The sequence below is a fragment of the Loxodonta africana genome, chromosome 2, assembly GCF_030014295.1.
Source record: "Loxodonta africana isolate mLoxAfr1 chromosome 2, mLoxAfr1.hap2, whole genome shotgun sequence".
NCBI classification, from domain to species: Eukaryota; Metazoa; Chordata; class Mammalia; order Proboscidea; family Elephantidae; genus Loxodonta; species Loxodonta africana.
In genome coordinates this window covers 70,276,668-70,300,506 of record NC_087343.1, presented here as the reverse complement: position 1 = coordinate 70,300,506, position 23,839 = coordinate 70,276,668, and the positions used below count along the sequence as shown (strand labels likewise).

The window sequence follows — 23,839 nt, the reverse complement described above, 5'->3', positions numbered from 1 at the left end:
CTTCCTCCTTCCAGTCTCTCCTTTTGTGATGGTTTCACCAGTTTCTAACCGTCTCTACCCTCCCATCTCCCCTCCAGACAGGAGACGCCAACATACTCTCAAGTGTCCACCTGATACAAGTAGTCCGAGCTTATCCTTATTGACTCTCCTTTACCGGTGACTTTTCATTTCTCCCGAGCTGCTGTTAAAATTCTCTACCTTTGCTTTTCTCAAGTTTGATTATAATATGTCTTGGTGACTTTCTTTTGAGATGTACCTTATGTGAAGTTTGATGAGCATCTTGGATAGATAGCTTTCATGATATCAGGGAAATTTTCTGCCAATACATCTTCAATGATTCTCTCTATTTTCTGTTATCCCTCCCTGTTCTGGTACTCCAATCACTCATAGGCTCTCTCTTGATAGGGTCTCACGTGATTCTTAGGGTTTCTTCATTTTTAAAAAAATTTTTTATCTGATTTTTCTTTAAATATATTGGTGCCAAGTGTTTATCTTCAGTCTCACTAATTCTGCCTTCCATTTCCTCAATTCTGCTCTTCTGACTTTCTATTGAGTTGTCTAATTCTGTAATTTTAGTGTTAATCTGAATTTCTGATTGCTGTCTCTCTATGGATTCTTGAAGCCTAATAAATTTTTCCTTACATTCTTGAATAACTTGTTTAATTACTTCAACTGCTTTATCTGTGTGTTCCTTGGCTTGTTCCTTGTTTTGCCTGATCTTGTTCCTGATGTCTTGAAGTGTTCTGTATGTTAATCTTTTGTATTCTAAATCTGGTAATTCCAGGGAGACACCAACATCTGAAAGATTGCTTGATTCTTTGTTTTGAGAGATTGTTGAAGCAATCATGGTCTGCTTCTTTATTTGACCTGATATTGACTGTTGTCTCCCAGCCATCTATTCATTACTGTGTTAATTTATGTTTGTTTAATGTATCCTAGTTTCCTGCTTTGTTTTGTTTTGATATGCCCAAGTAGGGTGCTTGAGTGAGCTAGCTTAATTATCTTTGCCTTTGGAGCTCTGATGTACTATACCAGATGGACAGAGTTGTTACCAGGTGTATAAGCCTAGGAGTCCATTCACTTTTCTTGTATGGATTTAGCTCAGGTGTCCACATAGTTGGTCCTCAAGTGTGTGGTACAGGCATCGTCCTACAGTCTTAGAGAGGCAAGGGTGATTGGTGTAGGCACAGGTATCTGGTTGCAGTAGGAGGTTATGCTTGGAACAAGGCAGAGGGTTGACAACTATTTCCCAAGTGTTGTGAGGAAAGTGCATCCCTTCTTCCTAGGGCACACAGGTGGGTGGGTTCTGGACCATGGGCACCCAATTCTTTTGGATGTAAGGACTGGGAGGTACCACTTGTCCTTGGACCCATGTTGCAGGTGGCTAGGTGACATGGGTGGAGCCACCAGTCCTTAGGCCCCTAATGTGGGTAGGTGTAGGTGAGGACCCTGCTTAATAGGGAAAGTGGTGTTAAACATCAAAAACCCACCTCTCCTCCGCACTGCTGAAACAGTTGCAGTCTGCCAACAAGGGCCTATTCTCTTGAAATGGGCCCACACAGGTCCATGCAGGGTTAAAAGGTATTCCAAGTCCGCGGACTGTTTGTGCCTGGACAGGAATCACTTCTGTTTTGAGCTCCCCAGCTTAGTGGAGCTGGCAGATTATCTTTTCCCCTAATTGTTAATTTTTTCGTTCTCCAAGGCTGGGAGAATGGCTCAGGGTATGCAGTAAAACCTATCTCAGGCCCAGGGAAATTGGCAGCCACTGAAGCTGGCTTGGGGCTGGGGGCATGGTAAAATAAACACAAGTACTTAGCTTCTGCTGAGAGCGCCGTTCTTCTGTGGTTCCGTAGGTGTGTGGCTTGCTGTCTCTACTTGAAAAAACTGTCTGGAATGCTACTGTCAGCGCTGCTGCAATTGCTCCAGGGGATCATGCCTGAGGATTCCTGTTACCTCTGTACCGTCTCTCCCTGTCCCTGCAGCTCGATCAATTTTCTACCTTTGCCTTTGATATTAAGGGCTCCTATCTTGTCGTATATACAATCGTTTCACTTGTTTTTCCAGGTCTTTGTTGTAAGAGGGGTCTCCGGAAGCGTTTGACTATTCTGTCATCTTGGCCCCACCTCCAGGATTTTTATTTTCTTTATGTTGAGGTGTAATCCATATTGAAGGGTATAATCTTTGATCTTCTTCAGTAAGTGCTTCAAGTCCTCTTCACTTTCAGCAAGCAAGTTTGTGTCATCTGTATGTCACAGGTTGTTAATGAGTCTTCCTTCAATCCTGATGGCATGTTCTTCTTCATATAGTCCAGCTTCTTGGATTATTTGCTCAGCATACAGATTAAATAAGTATGGTGAAAGGATACAGCCCTGATGCACACCATTTTTGACTTTAAACCACGCTGTAACCTCTTGTTCTGTTCAAATGACTGCCTCTTGTTCCTCATGAGCACAATTAAGTGTTCTGGAATTCCCATTTTTTGCAGTGTTATCCATAATTTGTTATGCTTTACACAGCTGAATGTCTCTGCATAGTCAATAAAACACAGGTAAACATCTTTCTGTTATTCTCTGCTTTCAGCTAACATCTATCTGATATCAGCAATGATATGCTAGATAGGATTAGTTATCAAAAGATACCAGTAAAGTGTGGCTGGCAAGTAAGAAGGCATCTTTTGAAAGCCAAGCTGGAGCTATAGATAATTTCAGAGTAGGTGGAATGGGAGCACGTCTTCCAAAGTAAGTGGTGGTAAATCAGAAGCCCGTGTGTTTTAAGCTGAACTTCTTACATGTTCTCTTTATAGAGTCTGTGTTGATTTTCTTTTTATTTCACTTAATGATTAGAAGTCTTTTCCAAGTAAAAGTCATAAAGGAAAACTGATATGCTTGAATGCATGAAAAACTTAAACTTCTGCATGGTGAAAATGGAAAAGGAAAAAGCAACCATCACCCACCCCAGAATTCAAAGACTAAAAAAACTGCAGAAAAAGCAATTGCAACATCTATGAGGAGGTCTTATCTATTAGTAACTTCAACTTGAAAAGTCCCCAAATAAAACTAAGAAATTCACAAAAGTAAAAATAATAGCTAATATTTACTGAGCTTTTATTATGCACCAGTGTGATATACTGACTCCTAACAGTCCCCAATCCTCCAGTTCTGTATGTATCCATAAGGCGAAATGGTTAAGTGCTCAGCTGCTAACCAGAACATTGTGGTTGGAGCCCATCAATGGCTCTGAGGGAAAAAAGACCTAGTGATCTACTACCATGAAAACCTGTTGCCCTCAAGTCGATGCTGACTTATAGTGACCCTACAGGACATAGCAGAACTGCCCCACTGGGTTTCCAGGGAGTGGCTGGTGGATTCAAGCTGCAGACCTTTTTAGCTAGTAGATGACCTTTGGGTTAGCAGCCATAGCTCTTAACCACCACGTCACCAGGAATCCCCATAAAATTACAGCCTAGGAAAACCTATGGGGCAGTTCTATTCAGTCCCCTCGGGTCACTATGAGTTGGAATCAACTGGATGGCACACACAAAAAATTATGTATTCACGCCTCTGTACAGAGTACTATCCTGTTCTTCCCATTAAGTGATAGAGTTTATTTCCCCAATTCTTGAATCTGGGCTGGCCTTGTGACTTGCCTTGGCCAGCAGAATGTGGCAGAATTGATGATGTTCTAGTTCCAAGCCTGGGCCTCAAGAGGCCTTCTACATTTCGTCTCTGTCTCATGGAACCCTGCCACTGCCATGAGCATAAGCCAGAGTTAACTTCCTGGAGGGTGAGAGTTTATGTGAAAGAGAGCTCAGTGGATCCAGCATTGGGTTTCTAGACCCCCAAACATGTAAGAGAGCCCGGTTGAGATCGGTAGAGATACCTATACAATCCAAGCAAAGTAACGCATATAGCCAAGCAATATTCAAAGCACTCTATGTTTATTATCTCTCGATTTTAAAAGGCAAGTGTAATGTTTACCTCTCTGATCTCATCCTCTATTCCCCTCTCTGATGTGTATTCCATTCTAGTCACAATGGCCTCTTCACTTTCTCAAACACACCGGGAATGATTTTACTTTCACAGCCTTGGCATTTGCTACCTCTCTTTAGAATGCTTTTCCCCCACATATCCACAAGGCACATCTCCTCATTTCTTTTGGATCATTACTCAAGTATCACCTTCTCGGTGAGCCCTTTCCTGATGACTCTATCTAAAATCTCATATCCCCAATTCTGAGTATTCCCCTTTCCAGCTTGATTTTTGCTCCTTAGCACACTTCCCCACTTAACATACTCTATTATTTTACTTAGTTGTCTCTCCCACTGGAACGTAAACTCCATGACCCCAGGGATTTTTGTCTGTTTTGTTCATTGCTATATCCCCAGACGCAGAATACTGTATGGCACATAATAGACACTATAAATGTTTGATGAATGAAGAAATCAGCCAATTAATCCTCAATTTACTGATGAGGAAATTGAGACACAGAGAATTAGCTCTGCCTGACTGCGAGTAAGTGGCAAAGTCAGTATTCAAGCTCAGGCAAGCTGACTCCAGGTAAGTTCAGTACAGTACAAGATAGTTTAGTATAATATAATACAGTGAAATGTGTTAGAGCTGGAACTCGGTGGGACTACCTTTTTTTTCTAGGTCTTGCAAGCTCTCCACCTTTGACAGGGTAGTCTTACCACTTTTCTATTGCTCGTTTTAGTGGAAAATATTTGCGTTTTCCTTCTCTGACACGTTTCTGCTTTACACAGGTTCCAGTTTTAGCAGGTTTTACTGCATATACAGTACGTTACATGCTCTTTCTAAAGCAGAGCTTGGTATATACATACATTCTCAATAAATAGTCATTTACTTGATTTTTCATATCTTTCACTTAGTTGCTTCTCTTCATGGAAATCCTGTGCCTTGTTTTAACTGAAGGGGTAACAGTATTTAAGGTTGAGAAAGTATCAGGATATTTCTCAATTTCTACTTAATTACAGTCAGATACACAAAGACTGCTAAATTTATGAAGAGTGCAATTTAATTTGTCTGACTTCTTGAGACTTTTCATATGAATAAATTTTCACATCAAAAAATAAAACCTTTCTTGATGTTTGGACCACAAGTCCTAAATTTTTGGTAAGGAATTATACTCACTGAATAAATCCCCCCAAAATGTAAAGAAATGCAAATTATAATAAGAACGGCTTCCACTTATCAAATTGGTAAGGATAAAAAATATTAAAATGCTCAGTATTACTAAGCATGTGAGAAGCTAACATTTCATACTTTGTTGGTAGGAGTATAATTTGGGAAAAACTTTTTGGAAAATTTTGGAGGATAATATGATAGTATGTACCAAAAGCCTGAGAGATGTTCATGCCCTTTGAAGTGTGAATTCCATTTCTGGAAACTTATCCTAAGGAAATAATTAAGGATTTAGAAAAACACTTAGTAAAAAGCATGCTTATCCAAACGTTGTTGTTCTTCATTGCAAGAAGTTAAAACAGTTGACATGTCCAACAGTAGGGTTTAATCAAATTATCAAACATCCTGAAATGGACTATGTTTAAGATATTTCCATTACGGAAAGATATTTTATATTGTATTTCATGAAAAAATTATAATATCATAAATATAGTATATATTTATTTTTGTAAAAACGCTATGTCTATTTTGATGCTGTTAATAGTGATTCTTCTAGATGGGTGAATTGTGTATATTTTTAATATTTTCTGTGCTTGTCAGTATTTTCTAAGTTTTCTCTAATGAACATGCACCACTGTCATAATTCTAAAAACCAATCTTTTAATTCAAAAAGGAAATAAGGGCTATTACACCTATAATTCAGCTAAATACTGTTGAATCATCTTTGACCATGCTTTCTATTTTTCATTCTATAATATATACTTAGATTTTGATGTGCAATCTGGCTGAGATAGGAAGGGAAATTCTCCTGATTTAATTGCTATGTCAACATTTTAGAGTTGAAAGAAAGCTTAGACATCATTTAGTCTAGTCCTTTTCAATTTTACAAAATAAGGAACCCGAGAGAGGTTCAAGAGATTGCATGATTTATTTAAGGGCACAAGGTTAGCTGAACAACTATAATTCAATCTCTAGATTCTCAGCCCACTCATTTCAAAGAAATGTGCTTAAGACCCCCAGGATTAATGATTCTGGCTGCCAAGTTGGCAATTTTAAAACCCACAGGAAGCCATAAGTCAGTTGAAGAAAAGCCTAGTTACTTCCACAACACCAAAATGAACTCCCAAGTGTCAGAGGAAACAGGAAAAAAAAATTCCTAACACCACCAGTTTAGGAGAACACAGAGGCCTCTCCATGTTATTTAGTAATGACATCTTTTAGAGGATACAGATGTTGAAACAAAGAGGAGATTCGATGATTAAGTCATTTGTAAGAGGCCTTTTTTTTTTTTTTAAGAGGCCTAGGTTAAGAACCACTATATCTTATGATTAACTGCAAGGATGCCTGTAAGTAACAAAGTAGTTGATACACTTATGATATGGCTTTTATGTATTTGTTTTCCTCCATGCGTAAGCAAAGAATCTAGAGACAACATATCAGAGTTTCTCAAAATATAGTCTGCAGACCCTGGGGGTGGGGGGGCAGGGAGGTGTCCTTTTAGCCTTTCAGGGAGTCTGTGAGGCTAAAAATACTTTCCTGATAATATGAAGGCATTATTTACCTTTTTCACTTTGTTACATTTACTCGGTGGTAACAAAAAAATGAATAAAATTGCTGGCACCTTAGGAAAAATCAGGAGCCCTGGTAGTGCAGTGGTTAAGAGCTAAGGCTGCTAACTCACCAAAAGGCTGGCAGCTCGAATCTACCAGCCACTCCTTGGAAATCTTATGGGACAGTTCTACTCTGTCCTATAGGGTCACTATGAGTTGGAATCCACTCAACAGCAATAAGTAGCACAAACCAAGGCAGTGGCACTGAACTGTACTGGTGTTTGTATTCACTGTCACACACACTAAAAATAATGCCAATTTCATTTTAGATGCCCTTCATGAAATAATAAAAATTATTAATTTTATTAAATCTCATCCCTTGAATATATGTGTGTATGGCAATGCATGCATAGAGCACTTCTGCTGCATACTCAAGTACAATTGGTTGTTAGAGGAAAACCTCCTGTGCAATGAAGTTGTGAGCTGAAATAGCTGCCTTTCTCACGGAACATCGTTTTTACTTGAAGGGCTGACACACAAACCATGGCTACTTAGATTTAACTATTTGGCAGGAATTCTCTCAAAGATGTAACAATGTCACTTTCACTTCAAGGAAAAAAACTGACGCATTTGCTGCCAGTGATAAAATTCCAGCTTTATAGCAAAAATTAAAATTTTGGAAAATTGTATCTGCCACCAGGATCTTGAGAACTTTCTAATACTTGAACACTTTTCTAATGAGATGGTTGATTATATTATAATGAAATGTGTCGATATTACGAAGATCTGCGTAACACAGTGAACAGCTATTTTCCAAATGATCAATGTCTGAAGTTACAAAATCATTATGGGTAAAAGATGCATTCAAAGTGTAAGAGGGACCAAATGATTTTAATGTAACAGAGTAAAAAAAGTACACTGATAAGGCTTCAGATTCCACATTGCAACTAAAAGCCACTGCCATCGAGTCAAATCCGGCTCATAGCGACCCTATAGGACAGAGTAGAGCTGCCCCACAGGGTTTCCAAGGCTGTAAATCTTTATGGAAGTAGACTGCCACATCTTTCTTCTGCAGAGAGGCTGGTGGGTTCAAACCACCAAACTTTTGGTTAGCAGCTGAGTGCTTTAACCACTGTACCACCAGTGCTCCCTCCACATTGCAAATGATCTTTATAAAATTACTAATTGTGAAATTTCGGCATGTCAAGGAATATTCATGATTATTTAAACAAGGCTATTAAAATACTCTTTTCCAACTACTTAACAGTGTGAAGTGAGAATTTCTTCACCTCCTTAAACCAAAACAACAGAGTGCAACAGATTAAAGGTAGCAGATTAAAAGAATCGAGTTATCTTCTACTAAGTCACACATTAGTTCTGAAAAAATGTTAACCAATGCCACCATTTCACTGACTTTGGAGGAAGGGTTGGAAATTTTTTGTAGAAATGTTATTTATACATGTAATGACTTTATTATTGTTATTAAAAAAATAAGCTAATATATACTTAAAAAATTTCCCAGTTTTAATTTCTGGTATGGTAAATATGGGTAGATATAACTCACATTAACAGAAGTTCTTGGGTCCTCAGTAATTTTTAAGAAGCAAAGGGGCCCTGAGACTAAAAAGTTTGAGAATCGCTGCCTTAAAATGAAGAGCCTCTCTTCTCACACCTGCTAGCAGCTTGGAGATTAGCAAAAAAGAATACCCTGAAATATGACCCAAATCATTACATTAATTTGACAATTACTATTGTCCTCTGGATGCATCAAGACTACGGTAAAAGCTGAGCAACACAAAGCTCCCTGCAAGATGAAAGGCCATGTGTATGTAATAGAAAACTGTAAAAAGCTGAAATGCTAATACATTCTAGTTTTACAGGTATCTAGCAAGGTACACGCATTTCTTCTGTTGAATCTTCATGTGAATTTACAGTTCAGGGCTGGATTTGGGAATGGGGGTGGTGGTGGTGGCATTGTTTCTGAAAACCACTCCATCTAGCGCATCCGTGCAAAGAATTTAATTCTCTTAGCATCTTGCTGGCCTATTGCAGAGGTGTGGTCAGGGAGCTAGGAAACAACCCCAAAACAGCAATAATTTTTTCCATTTGGGGCCAAGTCAATCAGTCCCTGCAAGAGCCAGAATGTTTTAAGAGAAGAGGGAAATAAAAAGGAAATTAGAAAGCATGGACGGAAATAGGAGCAAAACCAAAGCGGTTTCATCTTACGTGGTTGTTAAATGATTGGTATACTAACCACGTGTGCGAGGGGCAAATGCGAATTGCTAGTTCTGAGTGCACAGATGCGGCACTTTTAATGACAGGTCTGCAGTTCTGGATGCGGGCGAAAGTCAAAAGATTTTCTTACCGGACCACCTTTCTGCATTCATTTTGGGCTGGGCCTGCGACCAGTTGCGCTCTCTGCGGCTGAGGAAGACCCAAACAAAGGGGAATGGATGCTCTCCTCAGGAAGCGGAGGAGGGAAAGGTGGCCCCGGGGCTCCCGCGCCAGGTGTCCCGCAGGAGTCGACCTTGCAGGCCGCGGGGGAAGGGTTCCAGGAGCGTCGTAGGGGTGTGGTCGGGAAAGGATAGGCCCGAGTACTCGGTACTGTCCCGCCAGAAGACCCGGCCCTGCCCACGGTCAAGGTTAACCGGCACACGGGAGGTACCTGTGGAGGCCTCGCACAGCCGAAAGGCACCAGGCGATCATGGGAGCGCCGAGAGGGCGGCGGCGGCAGCGAGCGCGTTGTCCTTAGATTTGAGAGCGGAGAGGAAGGGCGGCGGAGTCGAGGCACTGGAGAGCCGCGAGGCGGCCGAGGCAAGGAGGGGACAGCGGCGGCAATCACGGCCGCGCTGCGGCCTGCCCAGCCTGAGCCCTCCCACGTGCGGCGGTCCAAGCCGGAGTCCACTTCAGCTCCGCCCCGCGCCCCGCCCCCGGGTCCGCCCCGCACTCCGCCCCGCCCCCGGGCCCGCCCCTCTCCGCGCGCCCCGCCCCGCGCGTCCTGCATCGCCCCCGGGGCGGTCCTGGCGAGACCCAGGCACCGTGAGCGAAGAGCACGGCCGGGTGGGCTGAGGGGTCGGCGGGGCGGCTTGGGAACCTTGGAAGTTTGGGCGACCGCTGCCTGCGTTGCGGCTCGCGAGCCAGGCTCAAACCCCGAGGACGACGGGGCGTGCGGACCGGCCTACGGACGCCCGCGAGACCGCTGCTGTCGTCTCGTATCCTCTTGCTGGTAAGGGGCTTCTGCTTGGGAAGGGCGCGTTTCCTGTCGCCCCTGCCGGAGGCCTGTGCCGCACACCCGCTGCAAACCCGGTCGGGGCCGAGGCGCAGCCCTGGTGCAGAAGGGAGAGAGGAGGTCGCTGGGGAGAGAAGTCAGTAGGAGATGGAATATCTCTTTCCCCCCCGCACCTCCTTTCCCCCATTCTTTTTTCACCTTCTGCCCTGGGGCCTTATTCAGTATTTGCAACTCCATGGCCTAGAATCTGGGCTCGCCTTTAGAATAAATACACTGATAATAAACACCCTAGCGGCGGGTACCACACCCTGGCTTGGAATTAGGGAACCTGGGGAGCAGATGGATGATGCGATTTAGTGGAAATAAGCCATTAATGCCGGCTGGCCCTGCGCCACTGTTTGGATGCGATAGTATTCCGTGTGAATGAACGCGATCTGCAGCTTCCAGTTTGTCCAACAGAGCACAGCTACTGCAGAGAGCACTGATCGGTTTGCAATATCCATCGATTTAGGCAGAGATTTTGTGACATATCTGTTGAATGAGTAGAAATGCCATTTTTATTAAGGATGACAGTCAACAGTTGAATTGCCTTTCCTTAATGTATTTTCTCATTAAATAACTCTCTCAACTTACAAAAAGTATGTGGAGTGTAAATTATGCATGCATTTTTTGAAAAATCGCATGAAATAGAGGAAAATACCAAGTGGGGATCAGCTTCTGAGTCAGCAGTGTGAAATCTACCTCAACTTTGTGCTGAGGCCTTTTGGGGATACCTATGTATGTATGTATACTGCTGTACCTATGTATGTTGTTAAGATATAGTGAGGTGCTTAGTGAGCTTATACTGTACATGTTTTTAGAAAAATTTTTCTTATACAAGACTTAATCTAATATTGCTGGGTATAAATGAAAATACATAATGAATTTCCATAACAATACTTTGTGCTTTCCTGGCTCAAAACGAGAAAGAAGAGAAGGAATACAGGGCTTTTTGAAATTTTGCTTTGTTTTTTAACTTTTAATGTAACTCATAACCCTTGTTATTTATAACATTTGTGACTGATTCTTTAAAATAACTTAATCCAGTGTTTTCAGTTTTCTTATCAGGTAAACGTGTTTAAGCTTCTAAAATGTCATCTCTCAAGCACCTAGTTTATGCAGTGATTCGTTTCTTACGGGAACAAAGTCAGATGGATGCTTATACTTCAGATGAACAAGAAAGCTTGGAAGGTAGACACTTGTTCTTTGCATTTATTTGTATTTTAATTATAAATAAAGACTAAAATAGCTATAAGCCTGATTTTATGATCCATTATAGCAAAAATCAGAATGTTCTGTTGATCTTTCAAGAAGAGAGGCCTAACTATAAGGTTATTGTATTCCTATTCTCTGAAGAAGAGCCTTGGTGGCGCAGTGGTTAAGTGCTTGGCTGCTAACTGATGGGTTGGCGGTTTGAACCCACCAGCGGTTCCGTGGGATAAAGATGTGGCAGTTTACTCCTATAAAGGTTAGAGCCTTGGAAACCCTGTGGGGCAGTTCTACTCTGTCCTGTAGGACCGCCATGAGTTAGAATCGACTCGACAGCAACGGGTTTGTTCTCTGAGACTTGCTTGATTTATTTGTTTTAATTAGCAAAAGGGTAGGGGAACTGTCTTTCATTTATTGAACAACTAGTATGTGCTAAGACTATACTATTCATTTTGTAGGGAATTTATTCTTCACAGTAATGTTAATATCCCCATTTAACAGATGCATAAATGAAAGTAGATAGGCAAAAGTAACACAGTTAATATGTGTCAAAGCTGGGATTTAAATCTTAGTTTTTACTCTAAAACTCTTACTGTGTCCTCTACCTAATAGGAAATTATCCAGTTTAGAAACTGTATGAAAATACCTTAGTTATCATAATAGCGTCATGTTTAGGTCTAATACTTATACCACTAGTGAGCTGACAAGTGCCTGTTTGGGACTTGAAATGAGAAGTTTTCTTCCTTGTTTTTATGTGAGCTTTAAATATTGGATTTGGTAATTTGTAAAGTTGATCAGAGCTTGGATGATGGTATCATGTGTTTCCTAGACACCATCCTTTGTTCTTCATGTTTATCGTTATAAAATTTAAATTAAATATAACTCTACCAAGATAGAATTTTGCAGATGGGCTTGTGGACATTCACTGGGCCCACAGAGGATTCAGTAAGCTTCCTTGTGGTCTAAGGACTTAATAATTCCAATGAGACAGTACATTTTGGAAAACTTAGCAACCAGTACTGTGTGAATTTCCTTTCTTGAAGCTGTTTCTCGTATAAAGGAACACATCCATTACTTTCAACTAGCGCCTTCCTTGTGATGTGCTTTTAGGAGGTGGGAAGGGAAATTGGGCATTTGCTCTAAATCTTGCAATCTGGTGAGATGATGTCTTTCCAGGTGGCAGTGAGAAGAGCAGGTGACACACAGTTGGAGAACATTGCAATCAGTCCATTTAATATGAAGGTCTTTTTGTCTTCCTTGATGGTTAGGCTATGTGAAGATAAAGGCGATTGGTTATCTAAGGGAAATAGCATTGGTTGTGGTTGCTCTGCAGCAAGCAAATAAATGCAGTCATTTAACAAAAGTTTTTTTTTTTTTTTAAATTCTATTTAGAGACTGAATAATACTTCTAAGCATGAGAAAGAAAATTGAGAACTTTTAAAAATCAAGATGTTAACTCCTATTTTTAGGATGGTATTCAGCCAGAAATATGTGCCTTCAGCTGTTTGTTATCTATGGCCGTCAAAAATGGTGCTAATTGTTTTTTATCTTCTCCTATTTTTTGACTCTGTGAGTCTAATTTAATTGATTATGAAATCATGTGGAGGCGTCTGCCCACCTTCTAGACATTTAAAAAATCTTTAGGAAAGGAGCCCAAGCTCTAGTACCAGCTTCACCACTGTTGTTAAGCTTGGTGTATTATCAGTTTTGAGTGTCATTATTAGATCATATCATCCGCTCTTCCTAGTTATTGCCATCAACTGACGTCTGAGTCATTTTTCAACTGCTTTAGCTCCTTGTCCCTGTTATTCTCTCTAGCACTACTCCTGTCGTAATTCTCAGCAATTCCAATATGTTCATAGATGATGATTCTTCCAGTTCTCTGGCTTCTCAGTTCCTTAATGTTCTCTCCTCTGGTGATCCTGTCTTCCCACTTACCTAAACTATGCACTCCCTTGGTCATCCCCTAGACTAGTGGTTCTTAACTAGGGGTGATTTTGCAATGTCTGGAGACATTTTTGATATCACAATGAGGGAAGGTTGTTACTGGCATCTAGTGGGTAGAGGCTAGGGATGCTGCTAAACATCCTACAAAGCACAAGATAGCCCCCCACAACAAAGAATTATCTAGTTCAAAATGTCACTAGGTTGAGAAAGTCTTCCCTAGACCTTGTCATTACCACAATCTCAATCTTAGACATTTCACTTCCTGACTATTACTGCTTGTCTTTCTGGCTTACTCCCTCTTCAATTCACTACCCAAACAGTTCTTTGACCCCACCAATACCTCCAATCTCTTGATCCGTCACCTTTTCACGTCCCTCTTCTTACACAGCTTAAATTCCATAGTTGATCATTATGATCATTCTTTTGCATATTCCTTCCTTTCTTGCAAAAATCCAACCTTGTTTAAATGAATCTCTCCACCTACTGCACGCTGGTATCCATTTTTTTGTTGTACATAAACAAAAAAAACCCAAACCCATTGCTGTCGAGTCAATTCCAACTCATAATGATCCTATACGACAGAGTAGAACTGCCTCACAGGGTTTCCAAGGGTGTAAATCTTTACAGAAACAGACTGTCACATCTTTCTCTCATGGAGCAGTCTAGTGGGTTCAAACCACTGACCTTCTGGTTAACAGTTGAACTCTTAACCACTGCACTACCAGGGCTCCTTGGTTGTACATAGATGGAGAAAAACACACAACTATGTTGCCTGGTTTTGCTTTTAATCCATGACCGGGAACCTCAAGTGGACCTTTAATGCTGCCAGATAATCACACTATCTGTTCCAAGTTCATTCATCCTTCACTCTCCAAGATGACTATTCTAACACTTTCTCCTCTCTTCTCATGCCCTAAACTTCCTTCCCCATCCTCTCTTTTAGCTGATGACCCTTGCTTCCTATTTCACCAAGAAAATTTAAGTAATCAGAAGACAACTTCTATAGACTCCCACTGCTCCCTCTACCCACCTGTTTACATACACACCCACATGCTCTGCCTGCATGCCTGTCTGCCTGTCTGTTACCACAGATGAACTGTCCATGTTCCTTTCTAAATAAAACCCCTCTAAAAGTACATGGAACCCATCCTGTCTCACCTACTCCAGGATATCACCAGTTATTCTGCCTCCTTTCTCTTCATCAGATTTTCACTCTCTTGGATCATTTCCATCAGAATATAAACTTTTCATTATTTCTGCCTTCTTCCAAAAGCAAAAACAACAAAAAAATTTACCACTGACCAACCATACTATCCTCACCCCCCTCCTCAGCTAAGGCCTAATTTCTTTTGTCTTCCTTTGCTGCAGAATTCTTTGACAGAGTTGTCCAGTTCCTCCCCTATTCTTTCTTAAACCCACTCCAGTTAGTGCTTCGCCTTGTCGCTCTACTCACATTGTTCTCATCAAGGTCATTAGTAATTCTGTGCTGTTTTGTTCAGTGGTCAGTTCTCAACCTTCATCTGACTTATGAGCTGTCATTGATACAGTTGGTGACTACTCCCTCATCCTTATCCTCCTCCAGATATACTCAATTCATTTGGCTTCCAGAACACTTATACTCCTTGATTTTCTTATCTCATTGTTTGCTTCTTCTCTGTCTCCTTTGCTGATACCTTTTCTTCCTGACCTGGAGTGCCTAGGGTCCAGTGCTTGGTCCGCTTCTCTATCTGCACTCACTCCTTTGGTGATATTATTCAGCATCTTGGCCTTAAATATCCTTTATTTATATGCTGGTATGTCTCAAATTTATGCCCTTGGCCCAAACCTTTCCTCTGAACTCTAAACTTCTATATTCACTGCCTAGTTGATATTTCTACTTGTATGTCTAATGTTGTTGTTAGATGCAATTGAGTCAGTTCCCACTCAAAGCGACCCTGTGTTCAATGGAATGAAACACAGCCTGGTCCTGCACCATCCTCATGATCATTGTTATGCCTGAGCGCATTGTTGCAACCACTGTATCAGTTCATCTCATTGAGGGTCTTCCTTTTTATCACTGACCCTCTCCTTTACCAACTATGATGCCCTTCTCTGGGGACTGGTCTGTACTGATAACATGTCCAAAGTATGTGAGATGACGTCTCACCATCCTTGCTTCTAAGGAGCACTCTGGCTGTGCTTCTTCCAAGACAGATTGTTCATTCTTTTGGCAGTCGATGGTATATTCAGTATTCTTTGCCAGCACCACAGTTCAAGGCATCAATTCTTTTTCTGTCTTCCTTATTTATCGTCCAACTTTTACATGCATATGAGGTGATTGAAAACACCATGACTTGGGTTAGGTGCACCTTAGTCCTTAAAGTGACATCTTTTGTTTTTAATACTTTAGAGAGGTCTTTTATAGCAAATTTGTCCAATGCAGTGTTTTGTTTGATTTCTTGACTGCTGCTTCCATGGGTGTTGATCGTAGAGCCAAAGTAAAATGAAATCCTTGGCAACTTCAATCTTTTCTCTGTTTATCATGTTGTTGCTTTTGTCTAATAGGAATCTCAAATTTAACATAGACAAAACTGAGCTCCTGAACCTCCCACCCCAAACCTCTTCTATCTGCAACTTCTACATTTTAATTAATGTCAACTCCAGCTCTTTAGTAGCTCAGGCCAAAAACTTGGATGTCGTTCTGGACTCTTCTCTTTTGCTCAAATTTCTGTGTTAATAAATCATTTTGGCTGTGCCTTCAAAATATGTCTGGAGTTTGACTGCTTCTTACTACCTCCACTGGTATCAGTCCTGGTTAGAGCTATAAGTATTTCTCACCAGGATTACTATGGTAGCCTCTAACTGGTCTCTCTACTTTTATCCTTGTCCCTCTGTTGACTATTCTTGCAGAGCTGCCGGAGGGATCTCTTTAAAACAGTGTATGTCATATTATATTACTCTTCCACTCCAAATCTTGCAATGAATGGCTCCTTATGTTACCCAGTCATTGTCCCTATATAATTTGGACTTCTGTGATCTTTCTAATGTCTGCCTACTTTTTCCCTTTCTCACTGGCTTTAGCCACGTTAGTTTCCTTACTTTGAATGCATCTTGCCTAAGGCTTTTGCTCTAGCTATTTCCTTTGTCTAGATCGTTCTTCTCCTAGATAATGGCAACACCGCCATCTCCTTCATGTTTTTTTTTTTTCGATGACGCCTACCCTGACCACTCTATTAAATCTATAGCCCCGTTTCTGCTCCACTGTCCACCACTCGCCACCTTCTTACCCTGTACTACTTGTTTATACTCTACTGTTCCTTCTCACTAGAATGTAAGTCCCAAGAGATTAGGGATATTTTAAGTTTTCTTCACTGATATATCCCAAGTGTCTAGAAAAGTGCCTCACACATGATAGGTGCTCAATAAATATTTGTTGAATTGATGAATCAAGTGATCCTGGGCATATCATTTAGTTAGTTTATATCTTAGTTTCTAAGCCTATTAGATGGAGATATTGCCCCCTACCATGAGTCAGAGTCAATTCTATGGCAACAACCCATCTAATAGATTTGTCACAAGAATCAGAATCAGTGAATGGTAGGTGCGAAGTATGTGAAAGCTTTTGAATAAAGTGTTACACAGGTGGGATAAGGTATTATTCAATAGAATTCTTTGGTTGCCTCTTTCTGTTCATCAGTACCAAACAGACTACTGTTGTTTGGTGTTAAAGTAGATATGTATATCTATTGCCCTCTATTAGTGGAAAATATTTGAGTTTTCCTTTTCCAACAGGTTTCTGCCTTACACAGGTTCTAGCTTTTGCAGGTTTTACTGTATATGCTGGATCTGTGTTTTAAGCTTAGTGGCTGCAGAAATAAAGGAGCTGGATCGGATTGCCTCAACAAGATAGGGCATAAAAACCCTTAGAGCCACAACATGGACTTTTTCACCTGTCGTGTTTAGCTCAGAAGTTTCAGGCTCTGATTTTTGGTTAAGGGCTTCCTTAGGTTCTATCTTTCATGTGGCTGCAAATGAATTTTTTTCCACAGATTTGATTGTTTTTATTTCCTTTGAAATTAAATTATTACTTTCACTGGAAACAAAGAAGGCAGTAGATTAAATTTATTGTGCATCTACTATTTGCCAGACTCTGTTAAGAGTCAAAGATGAATAAAATGTAGGCTGTGTTCTCAAGGAGACAGACATAATCTAATATGGAAAATAGACATGTAAGCATGTATCATGTAGTATGATAAGTGCAATAATAGAGGCATATATAAGCTACATGCACAGTAAAGGACATGATCAATCTGACGAGGGAGAGAGGATGTTCATCAAGGAGATATATATATACACACACACATATATATGTTTAATCTATATGATATAATCTATATTTAATATTATGCACGTACAAACACACACACAATCTTCATGGCCGTGAGAGCCTATTTTCTTGTGGCCGAAAGTTTTAAGTCCAACTGTTTGACAAAAATAGAAAGGGAGAGAAAGAGGGATGGCTAAACAGTAGATTATAGGCAGTCCCCAGGTTACAAACAAGATCCATTCCTAACTGTGCCTTTAAGTTAAATTTGGAAGTTGGTAACAGGTACATACAGTTCTTACTTAGCCTTACTGTAGTGCAAGGAAAGCCTCGAAGCTGAGCATGCAGCAAGTGAAGGTGATCGTGGAGAATTTGTTGCGAGTAGGAAGTGGTTCATTAGTTTCAAGGTGAGGGTACATTTATGTAACATTAAAAAGCAAACACAAGTTGTCCATAAGTCGGACCTTTTTAACCAGGACTGCCTGTTTTTTTTTAATCTAGGAGACAGTTACATTTTGTGTTTGGTATCTTAGTTGCTTCAGTTTCTTTTCTAAGGAGAATTGCTGTAAGGCTGGTGAGAGTACGATAGTAGTGTTTCTTTTATGACAGAGGTAATTTTCTCAGGACCACAATTAATATGTAGCTTTTAAAAGTTATTACAAGTATGAATATATCTGTTTCACGTTGTCTCGATGTATGCTAGACATTTTGGCTAGATTCTCATCTTGTAGAGCCAGGAGAGAATTCTTTCTCAAACTAGAGCACCATCAGAATATGAATCTGCTTCCCTTCCCCTCAAAGGGTACATGTAGAGAGAAGACAGGATAGATATACTCCTCCATTGTTACTGCCCTGGTTCAGACTCTTCGTATCATTTAAGTAGGAACCCCCCTGGTGCTCTCCTTCTCTCACTCAGCTTCCGTTTCTAATTCTTTCTCAACATTCCTACCAGACTTTTAGTTCTAAGCATAAATCCAGTTATGGTATTCCCTTTCACTAAATTTCTTAATGACTCTCCATTTACCTAAGCATGGATCCAAATCCTTTGAAAATGCCATTTAAAGTGGTTTGTCATCTGATGCCAGTCTTCCTTCTAGCATTATCTCCCAGCATGTCATTCCACACAGCCTACGCTCTAGCCATACCAGCCATCTATCCACGCACCAAATATAGAAGTGGCACGTATCATCACTTAACATTCTTTGTATTTTACTTATTGTGTCTGTCCACCTCCTATTAAATGTAAGCTTTGTCATGTGAGCAGTGATTTTTGTCTGTTTAGGTGTACTGCTGTATGCTTACTACCTTAGAACAGTGCCTTACACATAGTAGGGGCTTGGAAATTTGCATGCATGAATGAATTTTTTAACATCAACCTATCTTCACACAACTAAACCTGGATCAGTATTTACAGCCTCCTATTGTTTGTTGTATGTGCCAGAGACTAAATTGTGCCTGATTTTAAAAATCAGGTAAAGAATTCTATTTCTTACATTAAAAAATACAAAAGATAAATTTTTAGTTTAAGGAATAAGACTTTAGTCGTATTCAGAGATTTTAGTGAGTGGGAGTAAATTGTTAATGACTTGCTCTTTCTTAAATCATATTCTTGTAGCATTCCACAAGAATATGATGAAATACATGTATTGAGAAATTATGTTCTAGATAACATTTTTCTTTGAGTGAAGAATAAGAAATCAAGTTGCCTTCCCTCAAAAAAAAAAAAATTTTTTTAGCTAGCCTATAAACAGAAATCTCTGTGCAGCTGAACCATTTAGTTTTCCGTATGTTCTGTGATGCTAAATGCTGAAATACAACAGATTGCAATCCTGCCAGAAAAAGAAAAAGTGGTTTCTTTTTTTAAGTTGCTATTTTTTCACTATTAAAATTTATTTCAAGTTGCAATTCAGTGCTTGGAGACAGTTTTTAAGATCAGCTCAGAAGATACACACCTCGCAGTTCCACAGCGTTTGACAGAAATGTTTACGAATTCCTTCTGTAAGGTAAGCTGTCGTTGTTTTCTCATTAGCACCTGATTTAAGTATGATTACGATTTTATGTTACACTGTTACATAGTTGAAGGGCCCAGCCTAGAAGTAACTAACTTCTTCCTGGGTATAAGCTTGATAGTCCATATGAGTACCATTTGGGACAGGAAATGACAACTTGTAATGCGTTTTAGATTTTCATATTAGTAACTATTCTCCTCTTCTCAACCTTCTTTTGTATTTAACAATATGTCTTAGTTGACTTTTAAGTCCTTAAAATATCTAAGTATTTTCAGATTTCTAGTGTCTGAGTTGACGTTTCCCTAAAACATGGAATACAAGTTCAAGATAAGTTTTAACATCTAGAAAGCACCCATGCAGAAATTGGTTCATCAAGAATTGGATCATCATTTCTGAGAATGGATTTCATCGAATTTGCCCATTGACGGGGCCCTTTAAAATGGGGAAAGCTTCAGGGTCAGTGTACAAAACAAGACTGAAACCCAAGTTTTCTGATGCCTATTTACGTGGTCTGTGATTTCCAGCCTTTATGGGAATCGTAGACCATAAAGTTGTGTTTGAAAATTTTTCAGATTAGATCTGGTGCCTCATGGATTCCATTTGTTGTTCTAGTTCTGTATCTAAGCTTCAGTACAGTATGAGGAATTCAGGAATGAAGCTGAAATGTGTAGTGTATACCTTAACCTGGAATGGACATTGCTGAAAATACCACATTTGACTGGATTTTCTATGCTTTGTTTCTGGAACTAAGAACTAAGAAAGGTTCTTAAGGTTGCAATGAAGATGTTAATTTGCCAGTAAACGAATCCCTCCTTTTATAGTTGAAAAAGAATAATGTGGTTTTACCTTAATTCATCAAAGAGATGAATTCTGATGATATGACAAGGCCTGGGGAGACAGTGGCATGTCTCTCTGTGTTGCTCATCAGGGAATTCCCTTTCCTTCCCTTTGGTTATGATGGGCTGTAGTTTTCTCATTGTCTGGGCTTAGTGGCTGCATATGGCTGTGACTGAAGCATACCGTCTTACTCATCTAGTGCTGCTATAGCAGAAATACCACGAGTGGATGGCTTTAACAAAAAGAAGTTTATTTTCTCAGAGTCCAGTAGGCTAGGAGTCTGAATTCAGGGCACTGGCTGTAGAGGACGGCTTTCTATTTCTGTCTGCTCTGGAGGAAGGTCCTTGTCATCAGTCTTCCCTTGGTCTGGGAACATCTCAGTGCAGGAAGCTCAGGTATGAAGGATGTACTGTGCTCCCGGCACTGCTTTCTTGGTGGTATGAGTTCCCCATGTCTCTCTGCTTGCTTCTCTCTCTCTTTTATATCTCAAAAGATATTGGCTTAAGACACTACCTAATCTTGTAGGCCTCATCAGTATAACTGCCACTAATCCATCTGATTATATCATAGTGATAGGATTTACAACATATAGGAAAATCACATAAAATGGTGGACAGTCACACAATACTGAGAATCATGGCCCGGTTCAGTTGACAGATATTTTGGGGGGACACGATTCAATCCATGACACATACCATATTTACTCTTAGGTGTCCAAGAGGCCTGTGCTTGAAACAGAAGTTGAGTCTGTTCACTCTTAAGCTCCTGTTACCATTGACCTAGTAGTGAGGAGATCAGAACTTTGCCTGTCTCCCAGGAAGCTCAGAGTGACTTTTGTACTCTATTTCAACAAAGTTCTATTTTTTCCTTTATGTTCTAATTGCATATAATAGTAAGAAATTGATTGCTTACTATTTTCTTAACATAGTTTCTTGAAACTGGCTCCATAGTAAAATATTATTTGTGGTATCACAATCCTTTAGTAGTCCTATTTTACAGCTTTGGCTTCACTACATATGTATTTGTTTGCAGAATACTGAAATTCTAAAACTTGTGTGAAATAGCATCAAGATCGTTATAATTAAAGAAATTATCTGTCTCGTCAAGTGTACTGGGTTGTTAAATAGGTCATTTTATTTTAGGATGCTGCTTTTCTATTTTTTCCCCCCTCCAATTCAGCTTACATACTAAATAAATTCATTTCTTTCATTTATAGTAGGTAATGCTCACCGCCACATCATGGTTGCTGATATGCAGTTGAATATGGAAATTGGTTTCCAAAGTGATAAAATTGTAGTAATTTCATTAAAATAATTCAGAAGTATTTGGAAGACAAAATGGATTATAATCCAGTTTTCAATATGCCATTTTTCTAGCCTAAAAAGATAATTTTTCCCCCATACATAAACTGCCTAGGTTTGTTGGAAGAGTTGAAACAGAAGGAACCTCAAAAGCACGTACTGAAGGACAGTAATGTGTCTCGAAACTGTAGTTACATCCTGAGTTACTATACTCACTTTTAACTGGTGACCTCCTCTTACAAAGTTTCCCATTTTATACTTCCCTTCTATACTTTTCTATTCCATTAGTTTTCTTGTTGTTAGAAGCCATTGAGTTGGTTCTGACTCATAGTGACCCTATGTACAACAGAAGAAACACTGCCTGGTCCTGGGCCATCCTCACAACCATTGCTATGTTTGAGCCCATTTTTGCAGCCACTGTGTCATTCCATCTCGCTGAGGGTCTTCTCTTTTTCACTGACCCTCTACTTTACCAAACAAGATGTCCTTTTCCATCAGCTGATCCCTCCTGATAACATGTCCAAAGAACTTGAGATTGAGTCTCACCATCCTTGTTTCTGTGGAGCATTCTGGCTGTTCTTCTTCCAAGACAGATTTATTACTTCTTCTGGCAGTCCATGCTATATTCACTATTCTTCACCAACAGCATAATTCAAAGGCATCAATTCTTCTTCAGTCCAGCCTTCACATGCGAGACAATTGAAAATACCATGGGTTGGGTCGGTCACACCTTAGCCTTCAAGGTGAAATCTCTGCTTTTTAACACTTGAAAGAGGTCTTTTGCAGCAGATTTGCCCAATGCAATATGTCATTTGATTTCTTGACTGCTGTTTCCATGGGTGTTGATTCCAGATCCAAGTAAAATGAAATCCTTGATAACCTCAGTCTTTTCTCTGTTTATGATGATGTTGCTTATCGGTCCAGTTGTGAGGATTTTTGTTTTCATTATGTTGAGGTATAATCCATACTGAAGGCTATAGTCTTTGATCTTAATCAGTGTTTCAAGTCCTCTTCACTTTCAGCAAGCAAGTTTGTGTCATCTGCATGTGAAGAAATTGAAGATTTTTACCCACTTCTGCAGCCTGAAGTTGATTGAACATGCAATCAAAAATGCATCAATAATTACTGGTGATTGGGAATGGGAAAGTTGGAAACAAAGAAGAAGGAACAGTAGTTGGAAAACGTGGCCTTGGTGATAGAAACAGCGCCAGAGATCACATGATAGAATTTTGCAAAACCAACAACCTGTCCATTGGAAATACCTTTTATCAACAACATAAATGGCAACTATACACATGGATCTCACCAGATGGAATACACAGGAATCAAACCTACTACATCTGTGGAAAGAGGCCATGGAGTAGCTCAATATCATGAGTTAGAATAAGGCGAGGAGCCAGCTGTGGAACAGACCATCAATTGCTCATATGCAAGCTCGAGTTGAAACTGAAGACAATTAAAAGAAGTCCACGAGAGCCAAAGTACAACTTTGTATCTCACCTGAATTTAGAGACCATATCAATGTATAAATTTGAGACATTGAACGCTAATGACCGAAGACCAAACTAGTTGTGAGATGACATCAAGGACATCATACGTGAAGGAAGCAAAAGGTCATTAAAATACAGGAAAGAAACATAAGACCAAAATATACGTCAGAAAAGACTCTGAAACTTGCTCTTGAATGTCGAGTAGCTAAAGTGAAAGGAAGAAATGATGAAGTAAAAGAACTGAACAGAAGATTTCAAAGGGGGGCTTGAAAAGACAAAGTGAAGTATTGTAATGAAATGTGCAAAGACCTAGAGTTAGAAAATCGAAAGGGAAGAAAACTCTTGTCATTTCTGAAGGTGAAGGAACTGAAGAAAAAATCTAAGCCTTGAGTTGTAATATTGAAGGATTCTGTGGGCAAAATGTTGAATAACACAGAAAACAACAAAGAAGATGAAAGGAACACAGAGTCAGTGTACCAAAAAAAAATCGATCGACGTTCAACCATTTCACCAGATAATAAATGTTCAAGAATTGATGGCATTGAAGGAAGAAGTCCAAGCTGTACTAAAGGCATTGGTGAAAAACGAGGCTCCAGGAATTGTCAGAATACCAACTGAGATGTTTTAACAAACAGTTGCAACACTGGTAGCACTCACTTGTCTATGCCAAGAAATTTGGAAGACAGCTACCTGGCCAACCGACTGGATGAGATCCATATTTGTGTCCAATATGGTGATCCGATAGAATGTGGAAATTATTGAACGATAGCATTAATATCACACACAA

At 39.9% G+C, this 23,839-nt stretch overlaps 2 protein-coding genes across 14 annotated transcripts in view; one reads left to right on the top strand and one right to left on the bottom strand.

The window, feature by feature from the left end:
* The window catches only part of NLN (neurolysin), a 147,629-nt gene extending 138,113 nt beyond the window's left edge, over nt 1–9,516 (bottom strand). For 7 of the 10 annotated variants that reach the window (XM_023545517.2, XM_010588183.3, XM_010588182.3 and 4 more), the window contains exon 1: nt 9,354–9,516. In XM_023545517.2, coding sequence (XP_023401285.1) covers nt 9,354–9,394 — 41 coding nt within the window. In that variant the 5' untranslated portion in view covers nt 9,395–9,516. Of the gene's footprint in view, nt 1–1,486; nt 1,496–9,053; nt 9,091–9,353 lie in introns of those variants that run through there. The other 3 variants (XM_010588186.3, XM_023545513.2, XM_023545514.2) reach the window with 3 other exon arrangements.
* Nucleotides 9,517–9,732: 216 nt separating this feature from the next.
* The window catches only part of SGTB (small glutamine rich tetratricopeptide repeat co-chaperone beta), a 50,643-nt gene continuing 36,536 nt past the window's right edge, over nt 9,733–23,839 (top strand). Inside the window, exons 1-3 of one of the 4 annotated variants that reach the window (XM_023545508.2) lie at nt 9,733–9,900; nt 10,557–11,147; nt 19,315–19,418. In XM_023545508.2, the coding sequence (XP_023401276.1) occupies nt 11,048–11,147; nt 19,315–19,418 (204 nt within the window). In that variant the 5' untranslated portion in view covers nt 9,733–9,900; nt 10,557–11,047. The other 3 variants (XM_003408067.4, XM_010588180.3, XM_064272579.1) reach the window with 3 other exon arrangements.